The sequence below is a fragment of the Paralichthys olivaceus genome, chromosome 12 (assembly GCF_024713975.1).
Source record: "Paralichthys olivaceus isolate ysfri-2021 chromosome 12, ASM2471397v2, whole genome shotgun sequence".
Classification (NCBI taxonomy): domain Eukaryota; kingdom Metazoa; phylum Chordata; class Actinopteri; order Pleuronectiformes; family Paralichthyidae; genus Paralichthys; species Paralichthys olivaceus.
Window position 1 is genome coordinate 25,323,941 of NC_091104.1, and position 20,932 is coordinate 25,344,872.

At 41.9% G+C, this 20,932-nt stretch overlaps 8 protein-coding genes across 8 annotated transcripts in view; 1 reads left to right on the forward strand and 7 right to left on the reverse strand.

Moving 5' to 3' along the window:
- The window catches only part of gabra2a (gamma-aminobutyric acid type A receptor subunit alpha2a), a 64,446-nt gene that overhangs the window by 19,326 nt on the left and 24,188 nt on the right, over positions 1 to 20,932 (forward strand). The gene's annotated exons all lie outside the window — the stretch shown is intronic.
- On the reverse strand, positions 135 to 2,747 carry LOC138412309 (calponin homology domain-containing protein DDB_G0272472-like). The gene is made up of 3 exons (XM_069535950.1): positions 2,241 to 2,747; positions 538 to 1,716; positions 135 to 420 (listed from the first exon to the last, which is right to left on the reverse strand). Exons 1-3 carry the CDS (start codon positions 2,262 to 2,264, stop codon positions 253 to 255), a joined length of 1,371 nt encoding a protein of 456 aa, XP_069392051.1. The 5' UTR covers positions 2,265 to 2,747; the 3' UTR covers positions 135 to 252.
- Positions 2,887 to 5,191, reverse strand: LOC138412310 (calponin homology domain-containing protein DDB_G0272472-like). The gene is made up of 3 exons (XM_069535951.1): positions 4,993 to 5,191; positions 3,290 to 4,468; positions 2,887 to 3,172 (listed from the first exon to the last, which is right to left on the reverse strand). Exons 1-3 carry the CDS (start codon positions 5,014 to 5,016, stop codon positions 3,005 to 3,007), a joined length of 1,371 nt encoding a protein of 456 aa, XP_069392052.1. The 5' UTR covers positions 5,017 to 5,191; the 3' UTR covers positions 2,887 to 3,004.
- LOC138412311 (uncharacterized) lies at positions 5,639 to 8,114 on the reverse strand. Its single transcript, XM_069535952.1, has 3 exons — positions 7,745 to 8,114; positions 6,042 to 7,220; positions 5,639 to 5,924 (listed from the first exon to the last, which is right to left on the reverse strand). Exons 1-3 carry the CDS (start codon positions 7,766 to 7,768, stop codon positions 5,757 to 5,759), a joined length of 1,371 nt encoding a protein of 456 aa, XP_069392053.1. The 5' UTR covers positions 7,769 to 8,114; the 3' UTR covers positions 5,639 to 5,756.
- LOC138412307 (calponin homology domain-containing protein DDB_G0272472-like) lies at positions 8,391 to 10,862 on the reverse strand. The gene is made up of 3 exons (XM_069535947.1): positions 10,497 to 10,862; positions 8,794 to 9,972; positions 8,391 to 8,676 (listed from the first exon to the last, which is right to left on the reverse strand). Exons 1-3 carry the CDS (start codon positions 10,518 to 10,520, stop codon positions 8,509 to 8,511), a joined length of 1,371 nt encoding a protein of 456 aa, XP_069392048.1. The 5' UTR covers positions 10,521 to 10,862; the 3' UTR covers positions 8,391 to 8,508.
- LOC138412312 (calponin homology domain-containing protein DDB_G0272472-like) lies at positions 11,143 to 13,435 on the reverse strand. Its single transcript, XM_069535953.1, has 3 exons — positions 13,249 to 13,435; positions 11,546 to 12,724; positions 11,143 to 11,428 (listed from the first exon to the last, which is right to left on the reverse strand). The coding sequence occupies exons 1-3, from the start codon at positions 13,270 to 13,272 to the stop codon at positions 11,261 to 11,263; spliced, it is 1,371 nt and encodes a 456-aa protein (XP_069392054.1). The 5' UTR covers positions 13,273 to 13,435; the 3' UTR covers positions 11,143 to 11,260.
- Positions 13,895 to 16,530, reverse strand: LOC138412313 (uncharacterized). The gene is made up of 3 exons (XM_069535954.1): positions 16,000 to 16,530; positions 14,298 to 15,476; positions 13,895 to 14,180 (listed from the first exon to the last, which is right to left on the reverse strand). Exons 1-3 carry the CDS (start codon positions 16,021 to 16,023, stop codon positions 14,013 to 14,015), a joined length of 1,371 nt encoding a protein of 456 aa, XP_069392055.1. The 5' UTR covers positions 16,024 to 16,530; the 3' UTR covers positions 13,895 to 14,012.
- On the reverse strand, positions 16,670 to 20,847 carry LOC138412314 (calponin homology domain-containing protein DDB_G0272472-like). The gene is made up of 2 exons (XM_069535955.1): positions 17,073 to 20,847; positions 16,670 to 16,955 (listed from the first exon to the last, which is right to left on the reverse strand). Exons 1-2 carry the CDS (start codon positions 18,183 to 18,185, stop codon positions 16,788 to 16,790), a joined length of 1,281 nt encoding a protein of 426 aa, XP_069392056.1. The 5' UTR covers positions 18,186 to 20,847; the 3' UTR covers positions 16,670 to 16,787.

The window sequence follows — 20,932 nt, forward strand, 5'->3', positions numbered from 1 at the left end:
CCTCGACCTGCACCCATTGGACATTACTAGCTTTCAATCACATCATATACACATCATATATTTGACTCTATATGGAACAATGACTTACAAAATGAACACCAGGGTGTATTGAGGAAGAAACAAGAGATGATTGATTCAATTTCAAATGTCTTTATTTTTTTAAGAATGGTTTCTCTCTTGTGACAAATGTACTTATTGTAAGTTGCTTTGGACAAAAGCATCTGCTAAATGCCCTAAATGTAAGTATTTTCTTCATTTCTTTTGCCGCCTCTCCTCCTTCTCTCTGTCTAGTTTGTCTCTCTGCTCCTGCTTCTTCTTCTCTTGCAGCTCCTTCTTTTGCCTCTTCTGGGCCTCTTTCTTTGCTTTCTTTTGCTCCTTTTGGATCCTTGCCTTGTCCTTATCGGTCATCAAGGCCAGTTCCTGAAAAGACAGAGACGACAAGTGTTTAGATATTTTCTCTTTCAAAAGTCTGAATAAGAAACAAACTTAAAGTGCAACAAGTTCTTATTCAGATCAAACAGAGCTGATGTGACTTACCTGAAGCTTGATCTGTTTCAAAATGAGCAGCTTTATGTCTGCCTCATGCTTGGCCGCCCACATCTGCTCAGTATTGCTGACCAGTTTCTCCAGCTCCTTGATTTTTGTGAAGCCAGCCTCCTTCTCAGCCTGCTCACTACTGAGATGGTCCTCCAGAGTGTTAACTTTCTTCTCCCACTCAGTCTTGTTCTGGAGGATCCTTGCCTCGATGGCTTGCTGCATGGACAGGAGTTTCTTGTTGCTGGCTTCCAGTGCCATATTCTGACTGGTGAGACTGTTGATCACCTGATCCGTAAAAACAATTCTGGCCTCATGTTTGGTCACCCACTTCTCTTCTGTGACCTTGAGCTGTCTCTCCAGCTCCTTGATTCGATTGGAGCCAGCCTCCTTCTCCACCCGCTCCCAACTGAGATGGTCCTCCAGAGTGTTAACTTTAGTCTCCCACTCATTCTTGTTCTGAAGGATCCTTGCCTCCATGGCTTGCTGCATGGACAGGAGTTTCTTGTTGCTGGCTTCCAGTGCCCTATTTTGACTGGTGAGACTGTTGATCAGCTGATCAGTTTGGACAATTCTGGCCTCATGTTTGGTCACCCACTTCTCTTCTGTGACCTTGAGCTGTCTCTCTAGCTCCTTGATTCTACTGGAGCCAGCCTCCTTCTCTGCCTGCTCACGGCTGAGCTCGTGCTTCAGAGCCTTTATTTCTGACTGCCAGTCAGGCTCGCTCTGGAGAACTTTTGTCCCCATAGCTTTGAGCTTGGTTGTGAGCTCATTGATTTCCTCTTCCAGTGCCATTTTCTCATGCACCGTCCTGTCGATCACCTGTTCCCTCTGTTTAATGGAGTACTCCAGCTCATTGACGTGGTTGCACCTTTGCTTTAGGTCATGTCTGATCTTGTGGATCTCTGCCTGCTGGCTTTGACAACGAGTACTCAAGGACCTGTAGTCCTTCTCTTGGAGCCTCAACTCTTTCTTGGCATCCTTAAGGTCGAGCTGTAGTTCTTCCTTGAGTTTTTCATAATCTGCATTCTGCATGCTCTCCTTTTCCTTTTTCCATGAAGCTTCTTTGCAGGACATGGCGATCTTCAGACTGGCATTTTCATGAGCCAGATGCATATTCTTAGAATCCAAATTCTGCTTTGCCTCAAGGAGGTCCTCAAACAATTTCTCGTGGTCTGGCACCTGAAAGACACAAACAAACATATAACCTGTTAAAAACACAGTCCCACACTCACTTTGAATTAAATGTTGATGAACCAGACCAACAAATCATTGATTTAACCACCAGTACATTTAAATACAGTTTCTTCAATTCTGTTAAATACAGTCTCTACATACTATGGACATCACGATATGAAATTTTGGCACAGAGCCAGAGGAAATATCACAGTTTCACGATTTACACGATTATTGATTAAATGAAAAACAAACAATATATAGCTAATGATATAACTAATTAACTACAATATTTATTATTATTATCAACAATTACGTTTGATTACGTGACTTGCGAGAGATTTCACCACACAGTGCACACACAAATTAAAAACAATCACTAGTATGCTACTGCTAGCATTCTAGCATTAGCACCAATGTGATGGGTTCATTTAAAGTCCATCCCCTCACAGAAAAACATTTTTTGAGTTTGAGACAAACATGGGAAAAATAAAATAAAATCGTTGATGTGTCCTGCTTAGAAAACTTACCCTTCCTGACTTGTTCTTTGGCATGTTGGCTAAATATAGGGGTATTATATATGTGTACTGAAGTATATACTGTCTTCTGACGGTCTTGTGTATCGAAGATTTGTGGATCTGTGGTCTAGTTTTGGAGCTGTTGTGCTCATAAGGTCTCCTCCATAACTCTTATAGGCACTGAACCTGGTATTGATGGCTTTGAAGTAAAGATAAATTACATTAAACAATCAAAGTCAAGTTTGACATCATAGACACTGTCACATGTGACATCACAGAAGCTGTCACATGGGACATCACACAAACTGTCACATGGGACATCACAGACACTGTCAGTTAAATGTGATATTAAACAAACAGTTTTCCATGATATGAGCCCTACAATCATTTCTTTTTAGATGTGAATCTAAAATATGAAGAATGAAAGTCTGAAAATACATCTTGTTTTTAAAAATCAGAAGTGACCACATTAGTAGGAGCGAGGGGTGGAGCCTGACTGAGAGCTCGAGGACACTGCATGCCCTCCTCGACCTGCACCCATTGGACATTACTAGCTTTCAATCACATCATATACACATCATATATTTGACTCTATATGGAACAATGACTTACAAAATGAACACCAGGGTGTATTGAGGAAGAAACAAGAGATGATTGATTCAATTTCAAATGTCTTTATTTTTTTAAGAATGGTTTCTCTCTTGTGACAAATGTACTTATTGTAAGTTGCTTTGGACAAAAGCATCTGCTAAATGCCCTAAATGTAAGTATTTTCTTCATTTCTTTTGCCGCCTCTCCTCCTTCTCTCTGTCTAGTTTGTCTCTCTGCTCCTGCTTCTTCTTCTCTTGCAGCTCCTTCTTTTGCCTCTTCTGGGCCTCTTTCTTTGCTTTCTTTTGCTCCTTTTGGATCCTTGCCTTGTCCTTATCGGTCATCAAGGCCAGTTCCTGAAAAGACAGAGACGACAAGTGTTTAGATATTTTCTCTTTCAAAAGTCTGAATAAGAAACAAACTTAAAGTGCAACAAGTTCTTATTCAGATCAAACAGAGCTGATGTGACTTACCTGAAGCTTGATCTGTTTCAAAATGAGCAGCTTTATGTCTGCCTCATGCTTGGCCGCCCACATCTGCTCAGTATTGCTGACCAGTTTCTCCAGCTCCTTGATTTTTGTGAAGCCAGCCTCCTTCTCAGCCTGCTCACTACTGAGATGGTCCTCCAGAGTGTTAACTTTCTTCTCCCACTCAGTCTTGTTCTGGAGGATCCTTGCCTCGATGGCTTGCTGCATGGACAGGAGTTTCTTGTTGCTGGCTTCCAGTGCCATATTCTGACTGGTGAGACTGTTGATCACCTGATCCGTAAAAACAATTCTGGCCTCATGTTTGGTCACCCACTTCTCTTCTGTGACCTTGAGCTGTCTCTCCAGCTCCTTGATTCGATTGGAGCCAGCCTCCTTCTCCACCCGCTCCCAACTGAGATGGTCCTCCAGAGTGTTAACTTTAGTCTCCCACTCATTCTTGTTCTGAAGGATCCTTGCCTCCATGGCTTGCTGCATGGACAGGAGTTTCTTGTTGCTGGCTTCCAGTGCCCTATTTTGACTGGTGAGACTGTTGATCAGCTGATCAGTTTGGACAATTCTGGCCTCATGTTTGGTCACCCACTTCTCTTCTGTGACCTTGAGCTGTCTCTCTAGCTCCTTGATTCTACTGGAGCCAGCCTCCTTCTCTGCCTGCTCACGGCTGAGCTCGTGCTTCAGAGCCTTTATTTCTGACTGCCAGTCAGGCTCGCTCTGGAGAACTTTTGTCCCCATAGCTTTGAGCTTGGTTGTGAGCTCATTGATTTCCTCTTCCAGTGCCATTTTCTCATGCACCGTCCTGTCGATCACCTGTTCCCTCTGTTTAATGGAGTACTCCAGCTCATTGACGTGGTTGCACCTTTGCTTTAGGTCATGTCTGATCTTGTGGATCTCTGCCTGCTGGCTTTGACAACGAGTACTCAAGGACCTGTAGTCCTTCTCTTGGAGCCTCAACTCTTTCTTGGCATCCTTAAGGTCGAGCTGTAGTTCTTCCTTGAGTTTTTCATAATCTGCATTCTGCATGCTCTCCTTTTCCTTTTTCCATGAAGCTTCTTTGCAGGACATGGCGATCTTCAGACTGGCATTTTCATGAGCCAGATGCATATTCTTAGAATCCAAATTCTGCTTTGCCTCAAGGAGGTCCTCAAACAATTTCTCGTGGTCTGGCACCTGAAAGACACAAACAAACATATAACCTGTTAAAAACACAGTCCCACACTCACTTTGAATTAAATGTTGATGAACCAGACCAACAAATCATTGATTTAACCACCAGTACATTTAAATACAGTTTCTTCAATTCTGTTAAATACAGTCTCTACATACTATGGACATCACGATATGAAATTTTGGCACAGAGCCAGAGGAAATATCACAGTTTCACGATTTACACGATTATTGATTAAATGAAAAACAAACAATATATAGCTAATGATATAACTAATTAACTACAATATTTATTATTATTATCAACAATTACGTTTGATTACGTGACTTGCGAGAGATTTCACCACACAGTGCACACACAAATTAAAAACAATCACTAGTATGCTACTGCTAGCATTCTAGCATTAGCACCAATGTGATGGGTTCATTTAAAGTCCATCCCCTCACAGAAAAACATTTTTTGAGTTTGAGACAAACATGGGAAAAATAAAATAAAATCGTTGATGTGCCCTGCTTAGAAAACTTACCCTTCCTGACTTGTTCTTTGGCATGTTGGCTAAATATAGGGGTATTATATATGTGTACTGAAGTATATACTGTCTTCTGACGGTCTTGTGTATCGAAGATTTGTGGATCTGTGGTCTAGTTTTGGAGCTGTTGTGCTCATAAGGTCTCCTCCATAACTCTTATAGGCACTGAACCTGGTATTGATGGCTTTGAAGTAAAGATAAATTACATTAAACAATCAAAGTCAAGTTTGACATCATAGACACTATCACATGTGACATCACAGAAGCTGTCACATGGGACATCACACAAACTGTCACATGGGACATCACAGACACTGTCAGTTAAATGTGATATTAAACAAACAGTTTTCCATGATATGAGCCCTACAATCATTTCTTTTTAGATGTGAATCTAAATTGTGAAGAATGAAAGTCTGAAAATACATCTTGTTTTTAAAAATCAGAAGTGACCACATTAGTAGGAGCGAGGGGTGGAGCCTGACTGAGAGCTCGAGGACACTGCATGCCCTCCTCGACCTGCACCCATTGGACATTACTAGCTTTCAATCACATCATATACACATCATATATTTGACTCTATATGGAACAATGACTTACAAAATGAACACCAGGGTGTATTGAGGAAGAAACAAGAGATGATTGATTCAATTTCAAATGTCTTTACTTTTTTAAGAATGGTTTCTCTCTTGTGACAAATGTACTTATTGTAAGTTGCTTTGGACAAAAGCATCTGCTAAATGCCCTAAATGTAAATATTTTCTTCATTTCTTTTGCCGCTTCTCCTCCTTCTCTCTGTCTAGTTTGTCTCTCTGCTCCTGCTTCTTCTTCTCTTGCAGCTCCTTCTTTTTCCTCTTCTCTGCCTCTTTCTTTGCTTTCTTTTGCTCCTTTTGAATCCTTGCCTTGTCCTTATCGGTCATCAAGGCCAGTTCCTGAAAAGACAGAGACGACAAGTGTTTAGATATTTTCTCTTTCAAAAGTCTGAATAAGAAACAAACTTAAAGTGCAACAAGTTCTTATTCAGATCAAACAGAGCTGATGTGACTTACCTGAAGCTTGATCTGTTTCAAAATGAGCAGCTTTATGTCTGCCTCATGCTTGGCCGCCCACATCTGCTCAGTATTGCTGACCAGTTTCTCCAGCTCCTTGATTTTTGTGAAGCCAGCCTCCTTCTCAGCCTGCTCACTACTGAGATGGTCCTCCAGAGTGTTAACTTTCTTCTCCCACTCAGTCTTGTTCTGGAGGATCCTTGCCTCGATGGCTTGCTGCATGGACAGGAGTTTCTTGTTGCTGGCTTCCAGTGCCATATTCTGACTGGTGAGACTGTTGATCACCTGATCCGTAAAAACAATTCTGGCCTCATGTTTGGTCACCCACTTCTCTTCTGTGACCTTGAGCTGTCTCTCCAGCTCCTTGATTCGATTGGAGCCAGCCTCCTTCTCCACCCGCTCCCAACTGAGATGGTCCTCCAGAGTGTTAACTTTAGTCTCCCACTCATTCTTGTTCTGAAGGATCCTTGCCTCCATGGCTTGCTGCATGGACAGGAGTTTCTTGTTGCTGGCTTCCAGTGCCCTATTTTGACTGGTGAGACTGTTGATCAGCTGATCAGTTTGGACAATTCTGGCCTCATGTTTGGTCACCCACTTCTCTTCTGTGACCTTGAGCTGTCTCTCTAGCTCCTTGATTCTACTGGAGCCAGCCTCCTTCTCTGCCTGCTCACGGCTGAGCTCGTGCTTCAGAGCCTTTATTTCTGACTGCCAGTCAGGCTCGCTCTGGAGAACTTTTGTCCCCATAGCTTTGAGCTTGGTTGTGAGCTCATTGATTTCCTCTTCCAGTGCCATTTTCTCATGCACCGTCCTGTCGATCACCTGTTCCCTCTGTTTAATGGAGTACTCCAGCTCATTGACGTGGTTGCACCTTTGCTTTAGGTCATGTCTGATCTTGTGGATCTCTGCCTGCTGGCTTTGACAACGAGTACTCAAGGACCTGTAGTCCTTCTCTTGGAGCCTCAACTCTTTCTTGGCATCCTTAAGGTCGAGCTGTAGTTCTTCCTTGAGTTTTTCATAATCTGCATTCTGCATGCTCTCCTTTTCCTTTTTCCATGAAGCTTCTTTGCAGGACATGGCGATCTTCAGACTGGCATTTTCATGAGCCAGATGCATATTCTTAGAATCCAAATTCTGCTTTGCCTCAAGGAGGTCCTCAAACAATTTCTCGTGGTCTGGCACCTGAAAGACACAAACAAACATATAACCTGTTAAAAACACAGTCCCACACTCACTTTGAATTAAATGTTGATGAACCAGACCAACAAATCATTGATTTAACCACCAGTACATTTAAATACAGTTTCTTCAATTCTGTTAAATACAGTCTCTACATACTATGGACATCACGATATGAAATTTTGGCACAGAGCCAGAGGAAATATCACAGTTTCACGATTTACACGATTATTGATTAAATGAAAAACAAACAATATATAGCTAATGATATAACTAATTAACTACAATATTTATTATTATTATCAACAATTACGTTTGATTACGTGACTTGCGAGAGATTTCACCACACAGTGCACACACAAATTAAAAACAATCACTAGTATGCTACTGCTAGCATTCTAGCATTAGCACCAATGTGATGGGTTCATTTAAAGTCCATCCCCTCACAGAAAAACATTTTTTGAGTTTGAGACAAACATGGGAAAAATAAAATAAAATCGTTGATGTGTCCTGCTTAGAAAACTTACCCTTCCTGACTTGTTCTTTGGCATGTTGGCTAAATATAGGGGTATTATATATGTGTACTGAAGTATATACTGTCTTCTGACGGTCTTGTGTATCGAAGATTTGTGGATCTGTGGTCTAGTTTTGGAGCTGTTGTGCTCATAAGGTCTCCTCCATAACTCTTATAGGCACTGAACCTGGTATTGATGGCTTTGAAGTAAAGATAAATTACATTAAACAATCAAAGTCAAGTTTGACATCATAGACACTGTCACATGTGACATCACAGAAGCTGTCACATGGGACATCACACAAACTGTCACATGGGACATCACAGACACTGTCAGTTAAATGTGATATTAAACAAACAGTTTTCCATGATATGAGCCCTACAATCATTTCTTTTTAGATGTGAATCTAAAATATGAAGAATGAAAGTCTGAAAATACATCTTGTTTTTTAAAATCAGAAGTGACCACATTAGTAGGAGCGAGGGGTGGAGCCTGACTGAGAGCTCGAGGACACTGCATGCCCTCCTCGACCTGCACCCATTGGACATTACTAGCTTTCAATCACATCATATACACATCATATATTTGACTCTATATGGAACAATGACTTACAAAATGAACACCAGGGTGTATTGAGGAAGAAACAAGAGATGATTGATTCAATTTCAAATGTCTTTATTTTTTTAAGAATGGTTTCTCTCTTGTGACAAATGTACTTATTGTAAGTTGCTTTGGACAAAAGCATCTGCTAAATGCCCTAAATGTAAGTATTTTCTTCATTTCTTTTGCCGCCTCTCCTCCTTCTCTCTGTCTAGTTTGTCTCTCTGCTCCTGCTTCTTCTTCTCTTGCAGCTCCTTCTTTTGCCTCTTCTGGGCCTCTTTCTTTGCTTTCTTTTGCTCCTTTTGGATCCTTGCCTTGTCCTTATCGGTCATCAAGGCCAGTTCCTGAAAAGACAGAGACGACAAGTGTTTAGATATTTTCTCTTTCAAAAGTCTGAATAAGAAACAAACTTAAAGTGCAACAAGTTCTTATTCAGATCAAACAGAGCTGATGTGACTTACCTGAAGCTTGATCTGTTTCAAAATGAGCAGCTTTATGTCTGCCTCATGCTTGGCCGCCCACATCTGCTCAGTATTGCTGACCAGTTTCTCCAGCTCCTTGATTTTTGTGAAGCCAGCCTCCTTCTCAGCCTGCTCACTACTGAGATGGTCCTCCAGAGTGTTAACTTTCTTCTCCCACTCAGTCTTGTTCTGGAGGATCCTTGCCTCGATGGCTTGCTGCATGGACAGGAGTTTCTTGTTGCTGGCTTCCAGTGCCATATTCTGACTGGTGAGACTGTTGATCACCTGATCCGTAAAAACAATTCTGGCCTCATGTTTGGTCACCCACTTCTCTTCTGTGACCTTGAGCTGTCTCTCCAGCTCCTTGATTCGATTGGAGCCAGCCTCCTTCTCCACCCGCTCCCAACTGAGATGGTCCTCCAGAGTGTTAACTTTAGTCTCCCACTCATTCTTGTTCTGAAGGATCCTTGCCTCCATGGCTTGCTGCATGGACAGGAGTTTCTTGTTGCTGGCTTCCAGTGCCCTATTTTGACTGGTGAGACTGTTGATCAGCTGATCAGTTTGGACAATTCTGGCCTCATGTTTGGTCACCCACTTCTCTTCTGTGACCTTGAGCTGTCTCTCTAGCTCCTTGATTCTACTGGAGCCAGCCTCCTTCTCTGCCTGCTCACGGCTGAGCTCGTGCTTCAGAGCCTTTATTTCTGACTGCCAGTCAGGCTCGCTCTGGAGAACTTTTGTCCCCATAGCTTTGAGCTTGGTTGTGAGCTCATTGATTTCCTCTTCCAGTGCCATTTTCTCATGCACCGTCCTGTCGATCACCTGTTCCCTCTGTTTAATGGAGTACTCCAGCTCATTGACGTGGTTGCACCTTTGCTTTAGGTCATGTCTGATCTTGTGGATCTCTGCCTGCTGGCTTTGACAACGAGTACTCAAGGACCTGTAGTCCTTCTCTTGGAGCCTCAACTCTTTCTTGGCATCCTTAAGGTCGAGCTGTAGTTCTTCCTTGAGTTTTTCATAATCTGCATTCTGCATGCTCTCCTTTTCCTTTTTCCATGAAGCTTCTTTGCAGGACATGGCGATCTTCAGACTGGCATTTTCATGAGCCAGATGCATATTCTTAGAATCCAAATTCTGCTTTGCCTCAAGGAGGTCCTCAAACAATTTCTCGTGGTCTGGCACCTGAAAGACACAAACAAACATATAACCTGTTAAAAACACAGTCCCACACTCACTTTGAATTAAATGTTGATGAACCAGACCAACAAATCATTGATTTAACCACCAGTACATTTAAATACAGTTTCTTCAATTCTGTTAAATACAGTCTCTACATACTATGGACATCACGATATGAAATTTTGGCACAGAGCCAGAGGAAATATCACAGTTTCACGATTTACACGATTATTGATTAAATGAAAAACAAACAATATATAGCTAATGATATAACTAATTAACTACAATATTTATTATTATTATCAACAATTACGTTTGATTACGTGACTTGCGAGAGATTTCACCACACAGTGCACACACAAATTAAAAACAATCACTAGTATGCTACTGCTAGCATTCTAGCATTAGCACCAATGTGATGGGTTCATTTAAAGTCCATCCCCTCACAGAAAAACATTTTTTGAGTTTGAGACAAACATGGGAAAAATAAAATAAAATCGTTGATGTGTCCTGCTTAGAAAACTTACCCTTCCTGACTTGTTCTTTGGCATGTTGGCTAAATATAGGGGTATTATATATGTGTACTGAAGTATATACTGTCTTCTGACGGTCTTGTGTATCGAAGATTTGTGGATCTGTGGTCTAGTTTTGGAGCTGTTGTGCTCATAAGGTCTCCTCCATAACTCTTATAGGCACTGAACCTGGTATTGATGGCTTTGAAGTAAAGATAAATTACATTAAACAATCAAAGTCAAGTTTGACATCATAGACACTGTCACATGTGACATCACAGAAGCTGTCACATGGGACATCACACAAACTGTCACATGGGACATCACAGACACTGTCAGTTAAATGTGATATTAAACAAACAGTTTTCCATGATATGAGCCCTACAATCATTTCTTTTTAGATGTGAATCTAAAATATGAAGAATGAAAGTCTGAAAATACATCTTGTTTTTTAAAATCAGAAGTGACCACATTAGTAGGAGCGAGGGGTGGAGCCTGACTGAGAGCTCGAGGACACTGCATGCCCTCCTCGACCTGCACCCATTGGACATTACTAGCTTTCAATCACATCATATACACATCATATATTTGACTCTATATGGAACAATGACTTACAAAATGAACACCAGGGTGTATTGAGGAAGAAACAAGAGATGATTGATTCAATTTCAAATGTCTTTATTTTTTTAAGAATGGTTTCTCTCTTGTGACAAATGTACTTATTGTAAGTTGCTTTGGACAAAAGCATCTGCTAAATGCCCTAAATGTAAGTATTTTCTTCATTTCTTTTGCCGCCTCTCCTCCTTCTCTCTGTCTAGTTTGTCTCTCTGCTCCTGCTTCTTCTTCTCTTGCAGCTCCTTCTTTTGCCTCTTCTGGGCCTCTTTCTTTGCTTTCTTTTGCTCCTTTTGGATCCTTGCCTTGTCCTTATCGGTCATCAAGGCCAGTTCCTGAAAAGACAGAGACGACAAGTGTTTAGATATTTTCTCTTTCAAAAGTCTGAATAAGAAACAAACTTAAAGTGCAACAAGTTCTTATTCAGATCAAACAGAGCTGATGTGACTTACCTGAAGCTTGATCTGTTTCAAAATGAGCAGCTTTATGTCTGCCTCATGCTTGGCCGCCCACATCTGCTCAGTATTGCTGACCAGTTTCTCCAGCTCCTTGATTTTTGTGAAGCCATCCTCCTTCTCAGCCTGCTCACTACTGAGATGGTCCTCCAGAGTGTTAACTTTCTTCTCCCACTCAGTCTTGTTCTGGAGGATCCTTGCCTCGATGGCTTGCTGCATGGACAGGAGTTTCTTGTTGCTGGCTTCCAGTGCCATATTCTGACTGGTGAGACTGTTGATCACCTGATCCGTAAAAACAATTCTGGCCTCATGTTTGGTCACCCACTTCTCTTCTGTGACCTTGAGCTGTCTCTCCAGCTCCTTGATTCGATTGGAGCCAGCCTCCTTCTCCACCCGCTCCCAACTGAGATGGTCCTCCAGAGTGTTAACTTTAGTCTCCCACTCATTCTTGTTCTGAAGGATCCTTGCCTCCATGGCTTGCTGCATGGACAGGAGTTTCTTGTTGCTGGCTTCCAGTGCCCTATTTTGACTGGTGAGACTGTTGATCAGCTGATCAGTTTGGACAATTCTGGCCTCATGTTTGGTCACCCACTTCTCTTCTGTGACCTTGAGCTGTCTCTCTAGCTCCTTGATTCTACTGGAGCCAGCCTCCTTCTCTGCCTGCTCACGGCTGAGCTCGTGCTTCAGAGCCTTTATTTCTGACTGCCAGTCAGGCTCGCTCTGGAGAACTTTTGTCCCCATAGCTTTGAGCTTGGTTGTGAGCTCATTGATTTCCTCTTCCAGTGCCATTTTCTCATGCACCGTCCTGTCGATCACCTGTTCCCTCTGTTTAATGGAGTACTCCAGCTCATTGACGTGGTTGCACCTTTGCTTTAGGTCATGTCTGATCTTGTGGATCTCTGCCTGCTGGCTTTGACAACGAGTACTCAAGGACCTGTAGTCCTTCTCTTGGAGCCTCAACTCTTTCTTGGCATCCTTAAGGTCGAGCTGTAGTTCTTCCTTGAGTTTTTCATAATCTGCATTCTGCATGCTCTCCTTTTCCTTTTTCCATGAAGCTTCTTTGCAGGACATGGCGATCTTCAGACTGGCATTTTCATGAGCCAGATGCATATTCTTAGAATCCAAATTCTGCTTTGCCTCAAGGAGGTCCTCAAACAATTTCTCGTGGTCTGGCACCTGAAAGACACAAACAAACATATAACCTGTTAAAAACACAGTCCCACACTCACTTTGAATTAAATGTTGATGAACCAGACCAACAAATCATTGATTTAACCACCAGTACATTTAAATACAGTTTCTTCAATTCTGTTAAATACAGTCTCTACATACTATGGACATCACGATATGAAATTTTGGCACAGAGCCAGAGGAAATATCACAGTTTCACGATTTACACGATTATTGATTAAATGAAAAACAAACAATATATAGCTAATGATATAACTAATTAACTACAATATTTATTATTATTATCAACAATTACGTTTGATTACGTGACTTGCGAGATATTTCACCACACAGTGCACACACAAATTAAAAACAATCCCTAGTATGCTACTGCTAGCATTCTAGCATTAGCACCAATGTGATGGGTTCATTTAAAGTCCATCCCCTCACAGAAAAACATTTTTTGAGTTTGAGACAAACATGGGAAAAATAAAATAAAATCGTTGATGTGTCCTGCTTAGAAAACTTACCCTTCCTGACTTGTTCTTTGGCATGTTGGCTAAATATAGGGGTATTATATATGTGTACTGAAGTATATACTGTCTTCTGACGGTCTTGTGTATCGAAGATTTGTGGATCTGTGGTCTAGTTTTGGAGCTGTTGTGCTCATAAGGTCTCCTCCATAACTCTTATAGGCACTGAACCTGGTATTGATGGCTTTGAAGTAAAGATAAATTACATTAAACAATCAAAGTCAAGTTTGACATCATAGACACTATCACATGTGACATCACAGAAGCTGTCACATGGGACATCACACAAACTGTCACATGGGACATCACAGACACTGTCAGTTAAATGTGATATTAAACAAACAGTTTTCCATGATATGAGCCCTACAATCATTTCTTTTTAGATGTGAATCTAAATTGTGAAGAATGAAAGTCTGAAAATACATCTTGTTTTTAAAAATCAGAAGTGACCACATTAGTAGGAGCGAGGGGTGGAGCCTGACTGAGAGCTCGAGGACACTGCATGCCCTCCTCGACCTGCACCCATTGGACATTACTAGCTTTCAATCACATCATATACACATCATATATTTGACTCTATATGGAACAATGACTTACAAAATGAACACCAGGGTGTATTGAGGAAGAAACAAGAGATGATTGATTCAATTTCAAATGTCTTTACTTTTTTAAGAATGGTTTCTCTCTTGTGACAAATGTACTTATTGTAAGTTGCTTTGGACAAAAGCATCTGCTAAATGCCCTAAATGTAAATATTTTCTTCATTTCTTTTGCCGCTTCTCCTCCTTCTCTCTGTCTAGTTTGTCTCTCTGCTCCTGCTTCTTCTTCTCTTGCAGCTCCTTCTTTTTCCTCTTCTCTGCCTCTTTCTTTGCTTTCTTTTGCTCCTTTTGAATCCTTGCCTTGTCCTTATCGGTCATCAAGGCCAGTTCCTGAAAAGACAGAGACGACAAGTGTTTAGATATTTTCTCTTTCAAAAGTCTGAATAAGAAACAAACTTAAAGTGCAACAAGTTCTTATTCAGATCAAACAGAGCTGATGTGACTTACCTGAAGCTTGATTTGTTTCAAAATGAGCAGCTTTATGTCTGCCTCATGCTTGGCCGCCCACATCTGCTCAGTATTGCTGACCAGTTTCTCCAGCTCCTTGATTTTTGTGAAGCCAGCCTCCTTCTCAGCCTGCTCACTACTGAGATGGTCCTCCAGAGTGTTAACTTTCTTCTCCCACTCAGTCTTGTTCTGGAGGATCCTTGCCTCGATGGCTTGCTGCATGGCGATGAGCCTCTGGTTGTTGGCTTCCAGTGCCATATTCTGACTGGTGAGACTGTTGATCACCTGATCCGTATAGACAATTCTGGCCTCATGTTTGGTCACCCACTTCTCTTCTGTGACCTTGAGCTGTCTCTCCAGCTCCTTGATTCGATTGGAGCCAGCCTCCTTCTCCACCCGCTCACAACTGAGATGGTCCTCCAGAGTGTTAACTTTAGTCTCCCACTCATTCTTGTTCTGGAGGATCCTTGCCTCCATGGCTTGCCTCATGGACAGGAGTTTCTTGTTGCTGGCTTCCAGTGCCCTATTTTGACTGGTGAGACTGTTGATCAGCTGATCAGTTTGGACAATTCTGGCCTCATGTTTGGTCACCCACTTCTCTTCTGTGACCTTGAGCTGTCTCTCTAGCTCCTTGATTCTACTGGAGCCAGCCTCCTTCTCTGCCTGCTCATGGCTGAGCTCGTGCTTCAGAGCCTTTATTTCTGACTGCCAGTCAGGCTCGCTCTGGAGAACTTTTGTCCCCATAGCTTTGAGCTTGGTTGTGAGCTCATTGATTTCCTCTTCCAGTGCCATTTTCTCATGCACCGTCCTGTCGATCACCTGTTCCCTCTGTTTAATGGAGTACTCCAGCTCATTGACGTGGTTGCACCTTTGCTTTAGGTCATGTCTGATCTTGTGGATCTCTGCCTGCTGGCTTTGACAACGAGTACTCAAGGACCTGTAGTCCTTCTCTTGGAGCCTCAACTCTTTCTTGGCATCCTTAAGGTCGAGCTGTAGTTCTTCCTTGAGTTTTTCATAATCTGCATTCTGCATGCTCTCCTTTTCCTTTTTCCATGAAGCTTCTTTGCAGGACATGGCGATCTTCAGACTGGCATTTTCATGAGCCAGATGCATATTCTTAGAATCCAAATTCTGCTTTGCCTCAAGGAGGTCCTCAAACAATTTCTCGTGGTCTGGCACCTGAAAGACACAAACAAACATATAACTGTTAAAAACACAGTCCCACACTCACTTTGAATTAAATGTTGATGAACCAGACCAACAAATCATAGATTTAACCACCAGTACATTTAAATACAGTTTCTTCAATTCTGTTAAATACAGTCTCTACATACTATGGACGTCACGATATGAAATTTTGGCGCAGAGCCAGAGGAAATATCACGGTTTCACGATTTACACGATTATTGATTAAATGAAAAACAAACAATATATAGCTAATGATATAACTAATTAACTACAATATTTATTATTATTATCAACAATTACGTTTGATTACGTGACTTGCGAGATATTTCACCACGCAGTGCACACACAAATTAAAAACAATCACTAGTATGCTACTGCTAGCATTCTAGCATTAGCACCAATGTGATGGGTTCATTTAAAGTCCATCCCCTCACAGAAAAACATTTTTTGAGTTTGAGACAAACATGGGAAAAATAAAATAAAATCGTTGATGTGTCCTGCTTAGAAAACTTACCCTTCCTGACTTGTTCTTTGGCATGTTGGCTAAATATAGAGGTATTATATATGTGTACTGAAGTATATACTGTCTTCTGACGGTCTTGTGTATCGAAGATTTGTGGATCTGTGGTCTAGTTTTGGAGCTGTTGTGCTCATAAGGTCTCCTCCATAACTCTTATAGGCACTGAACCTGGTATTGATGGCTTTGAAGTAAAGATAAATTACATTAAACAATCAAAGTCAAGTATGACATCATAGAAACTGTCACATTTGACATCATAGACACTGTCACATGTGACATCACACAAACTGTCACATGGGACATCACAGACACTGTCACATGGGACATCACAGACACTGTCAGTTAAATGTGATATTAAACAAACAGTTTTCCATGATATGAGCCCTACAATCATTTCTTTTTAGATGTGAATCTAAAATGTGAAGAATGAAAGTCTGAAAATACATCTTGTTTTTTAAAATCAGAAGTGACCACATTAGTAGGAGCGAGGGGTGGAGCCTGACTGAGAGCTCGAGGACACTGCATGCCCTCCTCGACCTGCACCCATTGGACATTACTAGCTTTCAATCACATCATATACACATCATATATTTGACTCTATATGGAACAATGACTTACAAAATGAACACCAGGGTGTATTGAGGAAGAAACAAGAGATGATTGATTCAATTTCAAATGTCTTTATTTTTTTAAGAATGGTTTCTCTCTTGTGACAAATGTACTTATTGTAAGTTGCTTTGGACAAAAGCATCTGCTAAATGCCCTAAATGTAAATATTTTCTTCATTTCTTTTGCCGCTTCTCCTCCTTCTCTCTGTCTAGTTTGTCTCTCTGCTCCTGCTTCTTCTTCTCTTGCAGCTCCTTCTTTTGCCTCTTCTCTGCCTCTTTCTTTGCTTTCTTTTGCTCCTTTTGGATCCTTGCCTTGTCCTTATCGGTCATCAAGGCCAGTTCCTGAAAAGACAGAGACGACAAGTGTTTAGATATTTTCTCTTTCAAAAGTCTGAATAAGAAACAAACTTAAAGTGCAACAAGTTCTTATTCAGATCAAACAGAGCTGATGTGACTTACCTGAAGCTTGATCTGTTTCAAAATGAGCAGCTTTATGTCTGCTTCATGCTTGGCCGCCCACATCTGCTCAGTATTGCTGACCAGTTTCTCCAGCTCCTTGATTTTTGTGAAGCCAGCCTCCTTCTCAGCCTGCTCACTACTGAGATGGTCCTCCAGAGTGTTAACTTTCTTCTCCCACTCAGTCTTGTTCTGGAGGATCCTTGCCTCGATGGCTTGCTGCATGGCGATGAGCCTCTGGTTGTTGGCTTCCAGTGCCATATTCTGACTGGTGAGACTGTTGATCACCTGATCCGTATAGACAATTCTGGCCTCATGTTTGGTCACCCACTTCTCTTCTGTGACCTTGAGCTGTCTCTCCAGCTCCTTGATTCGATTGGAGCCAGCCTCCTTCTCCACCCGCTCACAACTGAGATGGTCCTCCAGAGTGTTAACTTTAGTCTCCCACTCATTCTTGTTCTGGAGGATCCTTGCCTCCATGGCTTGCTGCATGGACAGGAGTTTCTTGTTGCTGGCTTCCAGTGCCCTATTTTGACTGGTGAGACTGTTGATCAGCTGATCCGTTTGGACAATTCTGGCCTCATGTTTGGTCACCCACTTCTCTTCTGTGACCTTGATTTGTCTCTCCAACTCCTTGATTCTACTGGAGCCAGCCTCCTTCTCTGCCTGCTCACGGCTGAGCTCGTGCTTCAGAGCCTTGATTTCTGACTGCCAGTCAGGCTCGTTCTGGAGAACTTTTGTCCCCATAGCTTTGAGCTTGGTTGTGAGCTCATTGATTTCCTCTTCCAGTGCCATTTTCTCATGCACCATCTTGTCAATCACCTGTTCCCTCTGTTTAATGGAGTACTCCAGCTCATTGACGTGGTTGCAACTTTGCTTTAGGTCACATCTGATCTTGTGGATCTCTGCCTGCTGGCTTTGACAACGAGTACTCAAGGACCTGTAGTCCTTCTCTTGGAGCCTCAACTCTTTCTTGGCATCCTTAAGGTCGAGCTGTAGTTCTTCCTTGAGTTTTTCATAATCTGCATTCTGCATGCTCTCCTTTTCCTTTTTCCATGAAGCTTCTTTGCAGGACATGGCGATCTTCAGACTGGCATTTTCATGAGCCAGATGCATATTCTTAGAATCCAAATTCTGCTTTTCCTCAAGGAGGTCCTCAAACAATTTCTCGTGGTCTGGCACCTGAAAGACACAAACAAACAGATAACTGTTAAAAACACAGTCCCACACTCACTTTGAATCAAATGTTGATGAACCAGACCAACAAATCATTGATTTAACCACCAGTACATTTAAATACAGTTTCTTCAATTCTGTTAAATACAGTCTCTACATACTATGGATGTCACAATATTAATTTTATTTCTTTATATACAGTCTATGGGTAAAACACTAGAGGAATAGGTGTAGACTTCACAAGGGTGGGAAACAGGACAACGAGTAAAGTGGGAAACACACAAGGAGCCAAAACTTCAAAATAAAATAGGAAACTAAAAAAAACTCAGAGAACACAAATCCAAAACATAAGGAAAACATAGGTGTAGCTAAAATATACACAGAGTCCATAATCAGAATGAAAACACTAATTTCAGAAGGCAAAAGTCGAGAGAATAAGTTCAGAGTCATGACAATCTTCTTGTGTCGATACAAGCCCTTGGCCCCTGAACAGCTGTGTTTAAAGCGCCTAGGTTGGCAGAGATCCCACATCATATCTCATATGATACGTAGAGAGAAATCTGGCTCTGGTCTATGGTCTAATAGTATGCTGCCATCTCAACCTGCCGCAAGAGCTTTAAACTCAGCTCAAAGATTAAGTGATTTATGTGCACTGTCTCTCCATCTTACCTTGTTATTCCAGATGACGGGGGGCACAGCAACTTTGAGCCTTCATGCCTAAAATTATAACCCTCCTCCTTCAGATCCAGAGTAATTTCCTTGGAGGGGTTTCTTTCCTCCCACTCACAGTAACAAGATGAAGGCAGCTTCGCAACGCCTCTGCCCGGTGCGCGCCTCATTATGTGGGCGCGCACGGCAGCCATCAGACAGGCCCAGCAGCTGTTTGTGCATTACAGAACGTTCTCAGGGAAAGCCTCTGACTAAACATCGGCTGTCTCCCTAGTTATGGGAAGCCATCACTCAAGCATATGTTGCAGCAGAGAAGGACCTCTCACATGATCACGTCGCAAGAGCCATTTCCTCCTCCACAGCTCTTTTCAATGGAATGGCAGTAAAGGATATATGCAGCAGCTTCCCTGTGTCCTTTTGTTCTTATAGTAATTAGCTTAATATCTAGTAACACTCTGTTGGCTTGCAGCCTTTTATCCACACACTTCCATCACTGTGTGGAGCTCCATGTGTGCACAGATTCACATGTTACATCTCTTCTGGCCTATTTATATGAGCCTCTGGACTATCTCCGATGTAACAAGCATCCCTCTGCCCTTCCAACATAAGCTTTTATGTGATTTGGCTTGTTGGTTAAATGTAGCTCTAACAAAGCCACGGTTATGGGTTTGATCCCCATTGTGACCCAACATGAGTGTCTTTACCACATCAGCCTCATGAGGGTTGATTTGTCTCAGCCTGTGTTGCTCTTTCTCTTTCCACACCAAGAGGCGTGTAATTTGATTGAAAGGAGTTATCACCTGATTAATCAGACTGCCTCAGTACAAGGAAGAAAAATGGCCCCATTATTCTTCTTATCAGTTGTGCACCACTCAGCTGCTTGTGAACTACGATGCGCCTACACACTTCTGTATTTAAAGATTCTGGGGATACAGTACGTGACCAGTGTTTTCTCACATGGCAGCAGCTGACACTAATGTGCCAATGCATTAAATTGAGAAAAATCAGTTTTGTGATAAAATGTTTGACTACGGTATTTGTAACTTTTTGCAGTCCAAGGTTTTCAGCCTCCATGGACAGAAAAGCTGATGCTTAAATTTAAATGTAAAACTGGTGTGGTTACCGTAAAACTGAATATCTTCAGCCTGGCAGTTGTATATATATATATATATATATTCTTACATATTACTGACATGATGCAAAAGCTGGGTGTATAAAGGGTTAACATGGCTCCCACTCAGGTTTCGATGTGTAGTAACGCTCAATTTCAAACATGTGTATCAATACAACCATAGACACAGTGAAATGCACCCACTGTGCTTATGATCATCGATTTATTTTGTCATACAGAGTGATGATGAGAACATTTTCATGTCTCATTACTGAAAATGAGACAACAGCTGTGCAATCATTTATGGAACAGAGCCTGGGTCTCTGTTAGCATAACGTTGAGGTGTCTTTTTCCTACGAAAAGCAGCAGATTATTGAGTTTTTCACCAATTTGTGTCACAGTCAGTCTCCCATCCTTCCACTTCTCAGTACTTTTCCATGGTCCACAGCTGCCCCTCATCACCTGCAGTCAGCCCAGTATATATTCACCAGCTCCACTCTCAGTCAGTTGCCAGATTGTTCTACGCCTTCATGCAAGACTTTCCAGCAGTTATCTCCGGACTGATTCTTTGTTGCCGACCCTGCCTGTCTCTGACTAACCTGCCTCGTCTGAAACCTGGTAATCACCTCTGCCTTCTGTCCCTGACCAAGTCTTTTGCCTTTTTGCTTTTTGTATTGCCTGCCACCTGATCTGCTGTGAGCTGAGCTAAGAATAAAGACTGTTACCAACTGTCCAATTCTTGCTGCATTTGAGTTCAAACCATAACGGTTACAATTTGCTTCACTAGTGCCTTTTCTAAACCTGCCTGTTTGGAATGGGCTGTTTGTTTGCCCTGTGTTAAAGGCATAGTTCAGCCAAATACTACTCCCCATTATGCCGATGAAGGCGTTGGTTAAGTGTTTGAATC

Coding starts and splice junctions, on each gene's coding strand:
- LOC138412309 (XM_069535950.1), bottom strand. CDS start 2,264: ATGCCAAAGAACAAGTCAGGAAGG. Junction 1,717..2,240: donor CAAAGAACAAGTCAGGAAGG/GTAAGTTTTCTA, acceptor TGTGTCTTTCAG/GTGCCAGACCACGAGAAATT. Junction 421..537: donor TGAAACAGATCAAGCTTCAG/GTAAGTCACATC, acceptor CTGTCTTTTCAG/GAACTGGCCTTGATGACCGA.
- LOC138412310 (XM_069535951.1), bottom strand. CDS start 5,016: ATGCCAAAGAACAAGTCAGGAAGG. Junction 4,469..4,992: donor CAAAGAACAAGTCAGGAAGG/GTAAGTTTTCTA, acceptor TGTGTCTTTCAG/GTGCCAGACCACGAGAAATT. Junction 3,173..3,289: donor TGAAACAGATCAAGCTTCAG/GTAAGTCACATC, acceptor CTGTCTTTTCAG/GAACTGGCCTTGATGACCGA.
- LOC138412311 (XM_069535952.1), bottom strand. CDS start 7,768: ATGCCAAAGAACAAGTCAGGAAGG. Junction 7,221..7,744: donor CAAAGAACAAGTCAGGAAGG/GTAAGTTTTCTA, acceptor TGTGTCTTTCAG/GTGCCAGACCACGAGAAATT. Junction 5,925..6,041: donor TGAAACAGATCAAGCTTCAG/GTAAGTCACATC, acceptor CTGTCTTTTCAG/GAACTGGCCTTGATGACCGA.
- LOC138412307 (XM_069535947.1), bottom strand. CDS start 10,520: ATGCCAAAGAACAAGTCAGGAAGG. Junction 9,973..10,496: donor CAAAGAACAAGTCAGGAAGG/GTAAGTTTTCTA, acceptor TGTGTCTTTCAG/GTGCCAGACCACGAGAAATT. Junction 8,677..8,793: donor TGAAACAGATCAAGCTTCAG/GTAAGTCACATC, acceptor CTGTCTTTTCAG/GAACTGGCCTTGATGACCGA.
- LOC138412312 (XM_069535953.1), bottom strand. CDS start 13,272: ATGCCAAAGAACAAGTCAGGAAGG. Junction 12,725..13,248: donor CAAAGAACAAGTCAGGAAGG/GTAAGTTTTCTA, acceptor TGTGTCTTTCAG/GTGCCAGACCACGAGAAATT. Junction 11,429..11,545: donor TGAAACAGATCAAGCTTCAG/GTAAGTCACATC, acceptor CTGTCTTTTCAG/GAACTGGCCTTGATGACCGA.
- LOC138412313 (XM_069535954.1), bottom strand. CDS start 16,023: ATGCCAAAGAACAAGTCAGGAAGG. Junction 15,477..15,999: donor CAAAGAACAAGTCAGGAAGG/GTAAGTTTTCTA, acceptor TGTGTCTTTCAG/GTGCCAGACCACGAGAAATT. Junction 14,181..14,297: donor TGAAACAAATCAAGCTTCAG/GTAAGTCACATC, acceptor CTGTCTTTTCAG/GAACTGGCCTTGATGACCGA.
- LOC138412314 (XM_069535955.1), bottom strand. CDS start 18,185: ATGCATCTGGCTCATGAAAATGCCAGTCTGAAGATCGCCATGTCCTGC. Junction 16,956..17,072: donor TGAAACAGATCAAGCTTCAG/GTAAGTCACATC, acceptor CTGTCTTTTCAG/GAACTGGCCTTGATGACCGA.